The sequence below is a fragment of the Nomascus leucogenys genome, chromosome 4 (assembly GCF_006542625.1).
Source record: "Nomascus leucogenys isolate Asia chromosome 4, Asia_NLE_v1, whole genome shotgun sequence".
NCBI lineage: Eukaryota > Metazoa > Chordata > Mammalia > Primates > Hylobatidae > Nomascus > Nomascus leucogenys.
In genome coordinates, this window is record NC_044384.1 from 58,923,583 (window position 1) to 58,936,308 (window position 12,726).

Genomic DNA, 12,726 nt, shown 5'->3' on the forward strand with positions numbered 1-12,726 from the left:
TGTCACCTGCGAATAGAGATAGTTTTACTTCTTCTTTTCCAATTTTTATGCCTTTTATTTATCATTCTTGCCTAATTACTTAGACTAGAGCTTCCAGTAAAGTGTTGAATAGCAGTGGTAAAAGTGGGCACCTTGTCTGTTCCTGGTCATAGGGGGAAGCTTTTAGTCTTTCACCGCTGAATATAATGTTAGCTGGGGGATTTTCATTAATGTCCTTTATCATATTGAGGAAGTGCCTCTCTAGTCCTTGTTGGCCAGGTGTTTTCAATCATGAAAGGATGTTCTGTTTGTCAAATGCTTTTTGTATGACAACTGAAATGATCATGTGGGTTTTTTTTCTTCATTTTATTTTATTTTTTTAATAGAGACAAGGTCTTGCTCTGTTGCCCAGGCTGTAATGCAGTGCCACGATCTTAGCTCACTGTATTGTTGAACTCTCAGACTCAAGGGATCCTCCTGCCTCAGCCTCCTGAGTAGCTAGGACCACAGTCATGTGTCACCACACCTGGCTAATTTTCTTTTAATTTTCTGTAGAGATGGGGTCTTGCTATGTTGCCCAGACTGGTTTCAAACTCCTGGTCTCAAGCCACCCTCCCTTGGCCTTCCAAAGTGCTGGGGTTACAGGCGTGAGCCACTATGGCCCTATTTTGATTCTTTATTTCTTTTAAAATAGATTTTGGCAGTCTGTGTTTTCTAGGAATGTCTCTATTTCATCTAAGTTATCTAATTTTTCACTGTAGGCCGGGTGTGGTGGCTCACCCCTGTAATCCCAACACTTTGGGAGGCCGAGGTAGGTGAATCACTTGAGGCCAGGAGTTCGAGATCAGCCTGGTCAACATGGCAAAACCTCATCTGTACAAAAAATACAAAAAAAAAAAAAAAACTAGCCAGGCATGGTGGTGCACTCCTGTAGTCCCAGCTACATCAGAGGCTGAGGCAGAGAATCACTTGAACCCAGGAGGCACAGGTTGCAGTGAGCTGAGATCGCATCACTACACTCCAGCCTGGGTGACAGAGTGAGACTGTCTCAAAAAAAAAAAAAAAAAAAAAATTGTCACTATACAATTATGCATTGTTTTTCCTTTTTACTTCTATATGGTTGGTAGTTATGCCCCTACTTTTCATTTTTTATTTTAGTTGTTTGTGTCTTCTGGGGTTTTCTTTCCCCTCTTAGTTCAGTAAAAGGTTTGTCGATTTTGTTGATCTTTAGAAAGAACCAATTTTTAGTTTTGTTAATTTGCATTATTGATTTTCTATTCTCAATTTTATTTCTATGCACTCCAATCTGTATTCTTTCTTTCCTTTGCTAGCTCTTGGTTTAATTTGCTTTCCTTTTTATAGTTCCTTATAGTGTCAAGTTGGGTTATTGGTTTGAGATCTTTGGTTTTTAGACATTTATGGGTAAAATTTCCACCTGAGCACTGCTTTCATTTAATCCCATACGTTTTGGTATGTTGTTTTCATTTTCATTTGTCTCAAAGTATTTAGTCTTCCCATTTTCATTTGTTTCAAAGTATTTAGTCTTCCTGTGATTATTTCTTTCACTCACTGGTGATTTAAGAGTGTTTTGTTTAATTTCCATATATTTGTGAAACTTTCAGTTTTCTTCCTATTATTGACTTCTTGATTCATTCCCTTGTGGTTAAAGAAGATACTTTGTATGATTTCAGTGTTTTAAAACTTTTTTAAGACTTGTTTTTTGGCCCAACATATAATCTGTCTTGGAAAATGTTCCATATACACTTGAGAAAAATGTGTATTCTACTGTTGTTGAGTGTTCTGTACACGCCTGTTATATCTAGTTGGTTTGTGAAGTTGTTAATATCTTCTATTTTCTTATTGATCTTCTATTTATATGTTCTATCCATTGTTGAAAGTGGGTTATTGAAGACACCAACTTGTGTTAAGCCATTTTTGCATTGCTGTAAAGGAATACCTGAGACTGGTAATTTATAAAGAAAAGAGTTTTAATTGGCTAATGGTTCTGCAGGCTGTACAAGGATGGTGCTGGCATCTGCTCAGCTTCTGGAGAGGCCTCAGGGAGCTTTTGCTCATTGCAGAAGTCAAAGTGAGAACAGGCCCATCACATGGTAAGAGCAGGAGCAAGAGAGAGGGTGAGGGAGAAGATGCCACACACGTTTTTAAACAACCAGATCTGGCAATAACTCATTCAGTGTCTTTAGGACAGCACCAAGGGGATGATGCTAAACCATTCATGAGAAATCCTCTTCTGTGATCCAGTCACATCCCACCAGCATGCCCCCCAACATTGGGGATTACTTTTCAATATGACATTTGTGGGAACAAGCTATAAAACTATTATATTATTTTAGAACGGTTTCTCCCTGCATTCATGTCTATTTTTGCTTCTTTCATTTTGGGGCTGTGTTAGATGCATACATTTTTATAATCATTCTATTTTCTTAATGGATTGAGCCTTTTATCAATATAATTAATATGCAGTGTCCTTTTTTGCCTCTTTTGACAGTTTTTTATTTAAAGTCTATTTTGTCTCATGTTAATATAGCCGCTTCAGCTCCCTTTTGCACAGAATATCTTTTTCCCTCTGTTACTTTTAACCTGTGGATGCAGGTCAAGTAACCTTTTAACCTATGTCTGTGGATCTAAGGTGAGTCTCTATAGACAGATATAGTTGAGTCATTTTTTATTGCATTCTACCCATCTCAGCCTTTTGATTGGTGAGTTTAATCCGTTTAAATGTAAAGTGAGTACTGATAAGAAAAGACTTCTGTCATCTTCCTATTTGTTTTCTATGTCATATATTTCCTTTTTATTCCTCAGCTAATACATTATTGCTTTCTTTTGTGTTTAGTTTTTTCCCCTAGTATGCTATTTTGATTCCTTCTTCTTTTCCTTTTCTGTATATTTTTTAGTCATTTTCTTATTAGTTAACATGGAATTACACAACATTCTAAATTGATAACAATCTAGGTTGAATTGATACCAGTTTACTTTGAGTAGCTTAAAAACCTGCTTCTATTTACATTTATCTAAATAGTTACCTTTACTAATACTGCTTTTTCTTCTTCATGTGGCTTTGAGTTAAGACAGTTTGATTATGGCATGTGATTATGATGTGTCTTCATGTGGAGTTTTTGGAGTTTTTCATAGTTGGCATTCAGCTTCTTGGATGTGTAGATTTATATCTTTTACCAGATTTGGAAAGGTTTGGCCATTATTTCTTCAAATAGTCTTTCTTCCCCTTTCTCTCCTTCTGGAACTCCCATAATGTGTATGTTGGTCTGGCTGATGCCACAGTTTCCTTAGTCTCTGTTCACTTTTTCATTCTTTTTCTTTCTGTTCCTCACACTTGATAATTTCATTTGTCCTATCTTCAAGTTCACTGATTTTTTTCCTCTGCCTATTCAGATCTGCTGTTGAAGCTTTCTAGTGAAATTTTAACTTCAGCTATTGTACTTTTCGGTGCTAGAATTTCTATTTGGTTCTATTTTCGATCTCTTTCGTGATATTTTTTCTTTGTTAAGACATCGTCTTTCTGGTATTTCATCCATAGTGTTCGTTTGCTTTTTGAACACATTTAAGAGAGTTTAAGATTTTGTTGAGTAAATCTAACATCTTGGTTTCCTCGGAGGTGGTTTCTATTGCTATTTTTTTTTTTTTTTTTTTTTTGAGACGGAGTCTCGCTCTGTTGCCCAGGCTGGAGTGCAGTGGCACGATCTTAGCTCACTGCAAGCTCCGCCTCTTGGGTTCATGCCATTTTCCTGCCTCAGCTTCCCAAGCAGCTGGGACTACAGGTGCCTGCCACCACACCCGGCTAATTTTTTGTATTTTTTAGTAGAGACAGGATTTCACCATGTTAACCAGGATGGTCTCGATCTCCTGACCTTGTGATCCGCCTGCCTCAGCCTCCCAAAGTGCTGGGATTATAGGCGTGAGCCACCGTGCCTGGCGGTTTCTAACATTTTCTATATTCCCTGTGAATGGCCTATACTTTCTTGCTTCTTTACATGCTTTGTAATTTTTTGTTGTAAACTGGACGTTGTTTTAAAGCAGCTGTATCCTTCTAAGAGGGACATTTTGGATATTACAGTGTTGTAACTCTGGAAATCAGATTCTTCCTCTTTCCCCCAGGGCTTGCTGTTGTTGCTTGTTGTGGGCTGCAGTCATTCATTCGTTTAGTGACTTTTCCAAACTAATTGTGCAAAATCTGTATTCCTTGTCATGTGTATTCACTGAAATCTCCATTTCATTATCTCAACCAGTGACAGAGATTTCCTTAAATGCGAAATTTTTATAGCCTCTTTCTTCATTAAACACTCCCTGCTTGTTATTAGTTTTTTATTAGATTCCATAGTTCTCAGAAAATTGCTCTGGTAGTTTTTTGCCAACTCATTGGTTGCTTCAGTGGAGGTATGATTTCTTTGAGTTCCCTACTCTGCCATTTTTGACAACATCTGCTGGACTCTTTTTTATGGAACATGATTTCTAAATTAACAGTTATTTAATGAAAACAAATTTTTAAACAACTATATACTGATGTTTATTCCATAAAGTTATCTTTATTCTTATTAGTTCTGAAGTGATTATATGGCATTATATAAAGCCTAAGCATCTTAATTTAGAAGCAGAAATAATTACTTTTATAACTCTTCCAATATTTCCCCACTTGTATCTCAGAATTTAAACAGGTGAGAATTTGTCGTTTTAGAACTACTGTGAAATAGTGTCATTTATAAAAAGAGTAGGTCCATCAGAAACAGCAAGAGAAAATGCAACACACTTATTCTGTTCTCTCTTTCTGATATAATTTTAAAGCAGGTTTTCTGAGCTTTAGCAGTTGACAGATAATTCCTTTTGTGGGGATTATCCTAAACTTAAGGATGTTTAGTGGCATCCCATGACTGTACTCATTAGGTGCTAGTAACACCTTTTTTCCCACTAATGACAACCAGAATATGTACCCAGACATTGCTGAACACCCTCCAGCAGGCAAAAGTGTCTCTGATTGAGATCACTCTTTTAACATAAAATTTATGCCAAGACCATAATTAACTTACGTATTTCCCAAGGGCGGCAACCGTTTAGTGTTTTCCTCTCATTTTACAAATATTAGAAAGCTAGCCATGTCTAATCAGACAGTTCTGTTGGCCATTAAGGAAAGTGGAATGGTGGAAAAGCCCTAATATCACTCTTGTGTTACTATTAGTTAGTACTACAGCTTCATTCAGCTAAATGTGTTGTTTCGTTCCCTAAATATTAATTTACTGTGTCTCAGATGGCACAAGAATAGGTATTTCTTGCCTGAAGTACCCAGATGATTGAAAAGAAAATTGATTCCTTTTCCCTAAAAGAACATGAGGTTATTGTACCTAAAATAATTTTTTAGTATTTTGATGATCATAATTCAGGGATGTTTTATTATACTACAGTATCTTTAAGCTAAAAAATAAATTTTCTTAAAATTTTATTTTCTTAGAATTTATTTTTAGATGTACCCCTTGTAACATTCAAGCCCCAAAAATAGATGTTAGTAGTATTAGTTTTATATGGAATTTTCTCCTATATTATGAATATTTAAAGATTGTCACATATGGTTTTATATTATTAAGTATATGGAAGACTTGGTCAACATCAAATTTATAATTCTTGAAGATGTCATGTCAATTTTTTATATTACTGCCATTTTTTATTAACAATGATATCATAAATACCTCACTGCATTAGTCTCAATCACTTGATTCTAGAGGTAGCTAGTGTGAAAATACAATTCCGAATCCATTTCTCCTGTGGCTTAATCTTATGGAGATATTGGGGTGGGAGAAAGGAGTATTGATCATCTGGATTCTGAGTGAGTAAAGATATTTCAGTACCAAATTATTATGTCCAGGAAGCTAAGAAGTAACCTTAATTTCTGGTTTACTATAAAGCAGATTAACCAAAAAATACTATATTTAAAGCTAAACAATTTTTTCGAGTACAGTTTGTTATGCTTTAGTTTCTAAAATGTGTTTTCTATAGTCCCAAATGCTTTTGTGTATTTTATACCTTGGTACATTCTAAAACAAACCTTAATAATACTTGATTTGTAATAGTCAAGTTAAACCCAAGTAGATAATTATAGGTGACTTTGAAGATAATTGTTTCATAGAATTACATAATGATCAATTATCAGTTGATTTTTAGTCCTGGTAAAGCTTAGTATAATAGGATTCAAGCCAGGTGGAATTTGTGGTTTGCAAGCTTTTATAAGAGAGAAACCATCAGTAGTTGGTATGGAATCTGCTTCACTTTACTTGTATTTTAAGTTTGAAATAAACGACTAATTTTCTTTTGTCTTTAGCTGTAGCACCAGTTGTACCCGATTTAAGTAGTGACATTGATACTAGTAATTTTGATGACTTGGAAGAAGATAAAGGAGAGGAAGAAACATTCCCTATTCCTAAAGCTTTTGTTGGCAATCAACTACCTTTTGTAGGATTTACATATTATAGCAATCGTAGGTAAGTATGCTAAACAGTGATTGTAGGAGTAAGTGCTGATTTTCTTCTTAGAAATATCTAAAAATCATTTTTAAAGTAGATTTAATGGTATATAAAGATACACCTTATGCAATTTTTCATTGATGCATGATATTTCCAGTATTTCATATTTAATTTCTCTTGGACTCATCCATGTTTAGGACATTGTTTTTCAAAAATTTTTTTGCTAAATGATATACTATATATCCTCAAGTTACAACAATTAATAGGTCACAAAATGCTATAAATACTGATATTTTGGGCCGGGTGCGGTGGCTCACGCCTGTAATCCCAGCACTCTGGGAGGCCAAGGCGGGCAGATCACGAGGTCAGGAGATCGAGACCATCCTGGCTAACACAGTGAAGCCCCGTCTCTACTAAAAATTACAAAAAATTAGCTGGGTATAGTGGCGGGCACCTGTAGTCCCAGCTACTCGGGAAGCTGAGGCAGGAAAATGGCGTGAACCTGGGAGGCGGAGCTTGCAGTGAGCTGAGATCGCGCCACTGCACTCCAGCCTGGGCGACAAAGTGAGACTCCGTCTCAAACAAAAAATAAAAATACTGATATTTTGATCTGTAGACTTATGGTTCATAATACATTTTGAAACAACATGTAGACTTTTTTTGTTTTGTTTTGTTTTTTCCAAGATGGAGTCTTGCTCTGTCACCCAGGCTGGATTGCAGTGGCACAATCTTGGCTCACTGCAACCTCCACCTCCTGGGTTCAAGCAATTGTCCTGCCTCAGCCTCCCGAGTAGCTGGGACTACAGGTGCCTGCCACCACACCCAGCTAATTTTTGTATTTTTAGTAGAGATGTGGTTTCACCATGTTGGCCAGGCTGGTCTTGAACTCCTGACCTCATGATCTGCCCTCCTCAGCCTCCCAAAGTGCTGGGATTACAGGCGTGACCCACCATGCCTGGCCAGCATGTAGACTTTTCTAGCATTATCATCACCATATTGATGCTATATCAATTTTTAGCTCTTCAAAAATTAAGTGATTCCTCCCCAAACCCGTTTAACTTACCATGTGTTATAACATGTAGTATTACCTCCACTGTGACCTTGGACAAATAACTTTGGCCTTTTATGCCTCCATTTCCTCAAAAATAGGGATGATGATAACAACAATAATACTGCTTGCCTACTTACCTCGTAGAATTGTTATAAGGTTTAAGTAAATTAAAACACAGTACAGCACTTAGAAGAGTCCTTTGCATGGTGTAAGCACTCAGTGTTATTACCATTAGTATGAGTTCATGTTAGCTTTACTCTAATATACTTGAGATTTAAGTTAAACATTTAACATTATTTTAGTGTGCTGAGCATTCATTCATTCCATAGATATCTTTGATAACTTATTATTTGTCAGGTATATACTAAGCACCAAATTGCATGGAGAAGGATGAATAAGATACAGTGCCTTCTCTTGAGATGCTCACATCTTGGTGAGAAATGGATAAATTGTGCAATGTGGGTTGGTAAGAACTACATAGTAGAAATCTCGGTCAGGCATGGTGGCTCACGCCTGTAATTGCAGCAGTTTGGGAAGCCAAGGTGGGCGGGTCACTTGAGGTCAAGAGTTCGTGACTAGCCTGGCCAATGTGGTGAAACCCCGTCTCTACTAAAAATACAAAATTTAGCCGGGCATGGTGGCGTATGCCTGTAATCCCAGCTACTTGGGAGACTGAGGCAGGAGAATCGTTTGAACCTGGGGGTCGGAGGTTACAGTGAGCCAAGATCATGCCACTGCACTCCAGCCTGGGCAATGGAGCGAGACTCTGTCTCAAAAAATAAAGAAAGAAAGAAAAAGAAAAAGAAATCTAAACAAAGTGCTATACCAGTATAATGCACTGAACTATATGATAACACTTACTGGGTAGGTTAAATCTACTTTTAATTACCTCAAAAATATGTACTTCTAATCAAATTATACTCCTTTGGAATGGTATCAGATAAGTGATTTGCTTGGAGTAAATTATGACATTTGAGGTCATTATAACTAATCTTATTTTAAAGTGAAGGGTCTCATCATTTTAGTGTAAGAGCCATTCAAGTTAATCTTAGAAAACAAAAAGACAATTTAGTCCAGCTTTTTGAAACTTCTTCAGTAATCCACTGTTAAGATAGTACTTAATACTTTTTGTTGCAACATCAATGAGATAGCTGGCACTTATCTTTTTTTCCTCCCTAACACTCCGTGAGTACAATATTATAACTGTTTTCAATTAACATGCATATACAGAAGAGCTTCAGGGTGGTTTTTGCTGAAGCATTCTTTTTTTTTTTTTTGAGACAGAGTTTTGCTCTTGTTGCCCAGGCTGGAGTGCAATGGCACAATCTCGGCTCACTGCAACCTCCACTTCCTGGGTTCAAGTGATTCTCCTGCCTTGGCCTCCCGAGTAGCTGGGATTACAGGCATGCACCACCATGCCCAGCTAATTTTGTATTTTTAGTAGAGACGGGGTTTCTCCATGTTGGTCAGGCTGGTCTCGAACTCCCGACCTCAGGTGATCTGCCCGCCTTGGCCTCCCAAAGTGCTGGTATTACAGGTGTGACCCACTGTGCCCAGCCTGCTGAAGCGTTCTTTAACTTTTTGTATTTTTATCAATTATTCTTTGACTTGGTTTCTGAAACACTCAAGTTGTTGATATAAACAACCCCCAATGTTTTTGTATTTTCTGTAGTAGAGTCCAGCAGTTTATAACTTTATTTAGGTTTCTCTGTATAATGGTAACCTTGAGTTAAATAAACATTTATTATACTATTTGTCCTACATTATCATGCACTCGATTATGTTCTCTAGTTTTTCTTTGTATTCATGTTTTATGGCCTAAACTAATTTTTAAGTTTCTTAAAAGTAGAAATTATACTGTGTTCTTAACTGTCACAGCCTATTGACAAATAAATGTAGTATTTTTAAAGTAATCACTTACTACATGAACAGGCAAAGGTACAGTTGCTCTTCATAAAGAAAGAACCAATAAAATATATATATATTTTTGAAACAGAGTCTCGCTCTGTCGCTGAGGCTGGAGTGCGGTGGCGTGATCTTGGCTCACTGCAACCTCCGCCTCCTGGGTTCAAGTGATTCTTGTGCCTCAGCCTCTGAGTAGCTAGGATTACAGGTGTGTACCACCACGCCTGGCTAATATTTGTATTTTTATTAGAGATGGCGTTTTGCCATGTTAGCCAGGCTGTTGGCCAGGCTGGTCTCAAACCCCTGGCCTTAAGTGATCCACCCACCTTGGCCTCCCAAAGTAATCCCAGCGGATTACAGGTGTGAGCCACTGCACCTGGCCTTGGCAAAATATTGATTAGCCTTATTGTAATATGTAAGCATAATTTTGAATATACAGATATGAAATAGGAAACCTCTGAAATTCTTATCCCTGAAATCCAGATATACTTTCAATACCAAGGGCAGAAATCATTGTTGCTTAATTATAGCTGAATTAAACATGATTTTTAAAATAGCCTTAAGCTATATTCCTAATATAGTAACTCCTATTTCGTAAAAAGTTACCTAAATGACCAGATTCTATGTAAAAGCACCAATATAATATGCAAACGTACCTTGATAGAAAAAAGACAGAAGGTGGAAGAATTAATGAATGTATACAAGTGATGTCCTTACATTTCCTTTGCTGCATTCAAGCTTATATTGCTAATTTTGCAGAAGACTAAAATGTCAGTCTCAGTCACATAGCATGTTAAGTTTAGAAAATACATTAGAGATGAAATAGTCTCATCTAATTTAGATTCCACTGGCAATGCTATATGCCTTATTTATATTACATAAGCAGAATCTCACAATTGAATTTCTGAGATGCTTAATAGTCAATGGAATTAAATTGCACCACACCTAGAATTTGTCATTTGTTATATGGGACTTTTCCTCTATAAAGCTACTACACAGCCCCTATTATTGTCTTAAAGTTATTTGAATCTCCATTTGATCTGAATAATTTTTCAAGGAAAACCTAGGAAGTGGCATATTTCTAGCTGTTTCTTTTATAGTACCATTATACTGTGTATGTTTATTGATACTTAATGGATACTTGATTATCTTGTTATTCACTAAATTTTAAAATTTGCTTAAACTGTTCTTTTGGAACATTATTAATATCTGGTGTGTTAACACATGCCTCCAGTAGCTATGAAGTATACTGTAACTATTTGATCTCCTTTTGCAATAGCTCTACTGGTTAATCAGGGTGCTGACTGTAGTGGTGGTGATGGTAGAAGTAGTGATTATGGTAGTTGTAGCATGGTGGCGGTAGTAGCAACACTGGCGGCACTGGTACCTTACCTTTATATAATATTTGGTAGCTTAGGAAATTGTTTACATATATGATCTATTTAGATTGTTTGAGAATCTTGTGAGACATCTAAAAAAGACCTCTAAATTAGTTCACTAATAGCATTATTTATATACAGTTTTAACTTTACACTGAATTTAAAGAACTCTGCAAGGCTGGGAGTCCCAAAAGATTAGCAGCATCACCTAAACTTTGGTTCTGTTATTTCACCCACTTAGGCAAAAACTTTTTTGACCCAAAGAGGCAATATTATGCTTTGCTGAAGGATAGTTGGGTGCAGGAGAGGTGGTTATGCATATGTCTGCAGAAGTCAGCAGTTTCTTACCCCCATTCTTACATACAAAAAGCTCTGAAAACTGAATGTTTTTAAGTTATTTGTTTGGTGGAAAAACCTGTCATAACCTGCTCTCATGACCAGAAAGCCTAATCTGAACTAACTTGAGACTATGGTTTTTATTTATCCTACTTGGTATGAATATTCTTATGTTTTGCTGCAGGAATATTAAGTCATATGTTTACAGGCTGCTACTATTTTTAGACCTAACTAGGTGTTTTATTTAATATATGTATCATTTCTGAATTATGTTTATAAAAATTATGAACCTATATTTAATTTTTAAAAACAGCTATAAAACTGAACATAAAATAGGCATGTAGTATTTATTATTGGTTGTTATGGGATATTACAGAGTTTTTTGTTTTGTTTTCTTTTTAAACTTTTCTTTCCCACAGATACTTATCTTCAGCAAATCCTAATGATAACAGAACTAGCTCCAATGCAGATAAAAGCTTGGTAGGTATTTTCTTAATATTAAGAAAATTGTTTTTAAAATTGTTTTGTGGATAATATATTTGTGTGTATGACAGTAAATTTATGTATTGTTTGTGAAGCTGTGGTTAGCTGAACTTAGATTTTTATGGCACTTTTATCTCCCGTCTCCTTTTCAGTCTGATTTTCTGCGCAAATATCAAATGGAATAATATATTTGGAGGCAGTTAGTAAACTAAATTGTTACACAGATTGACAGTGGTCATCTTTTTTAATCTTTGGAATCAGGAACTATGATATATCAATGTATCATTAAGGGTCTTGACAGGCAAACAGATTACATGTTCAGAATATTTAAACAGTTTTGTGTGTATGGTAAATATCCATAACATGAAATTTACTATTTTAATCATTTTTAAGTGTGCAGTTCAGTGGCATTAAGCACCTTCACATAGTTGTGCAGCCATCACTGCCATCCATATCTAGAACCTTTTCATCATCCCAAACTAAAAATCTATACCAATTAAACAGTAACTCCTCATTTCACCCTCCCCCCAGCTCCTGGTAACCACTATTCTACTTTCTGTCTCAATGAATTTGCCTATTCTAGGTACCTCATATGAATGGAATCATACAATATTTATCCATATGTGACTGGCTTATTTCATGTAGCATAATGTCTTCAAGGTTCATCCATGTTGTAGTATGTATTAAAATTTTCTTCGTGTTTAAGGCTGAGTAATACTACATTGCATACATATATATACACACACACACACATATATATATATATATACACACACCATATTTTGCATTTATTAAATGAAGAGTTTATTGAAGGGATGATTAACATGCTGTGAACATCAGTAGAGGGAAACAATAAAGGGTACTAAAGCACCCATGTATGAACAAGAGTGGGAAGCCATTGCCCTATACTGAAGGGGCAAAGAGAGAAAACCTTATCGTAGCTCAGAGAAAGCCTGACATCATAGAAGAGGAATATAAAACGTAGAACATTGCGAGAACCACAGTAAAGTGCAAAGGGTGTAGGGAGAATGAATGTTTCTTTTTTTGCCTTCAGACTTCTGCTGGTCTCCTGTGGGTTGAAACCAACCTTAAAATCATAGGGCTACAG

At 36.2% G+C, this 12,726-nt stretch overlaps 1 protein-coding gene across 2 annotated transcripts in view; it reads left to right on the top strand.

Moving 5' to 3' along the window:
- The window catches only part of ROCK1 (Rho associated coiled-coil containing protein kinase 1), a 178,305-nt gene that overhangs the window by 87,235 nt on the left and 78,344 nt on the right, over positions 1-12,726 (top strand). For both annotated transcript variants that reach the window (XR_004029649.1, XM_030810668.1), the window contains exons 10-11: positions 6,323-6,482; positions 11,555-11,615. Coding sequence is in view for 1 of the 2 variants with exons in the window: in XM_030810668.1 (XP_030666528.1) it covers positions 6,323-6,482; positions 11,555-11,615 (221 nt within the window). In the remaining variant the exon portion in view is untranslated. The remainder of the gene's footprint in view (positions 1-6,322; positions 6,483-11,554; positions 11,616-12,726) is intronic.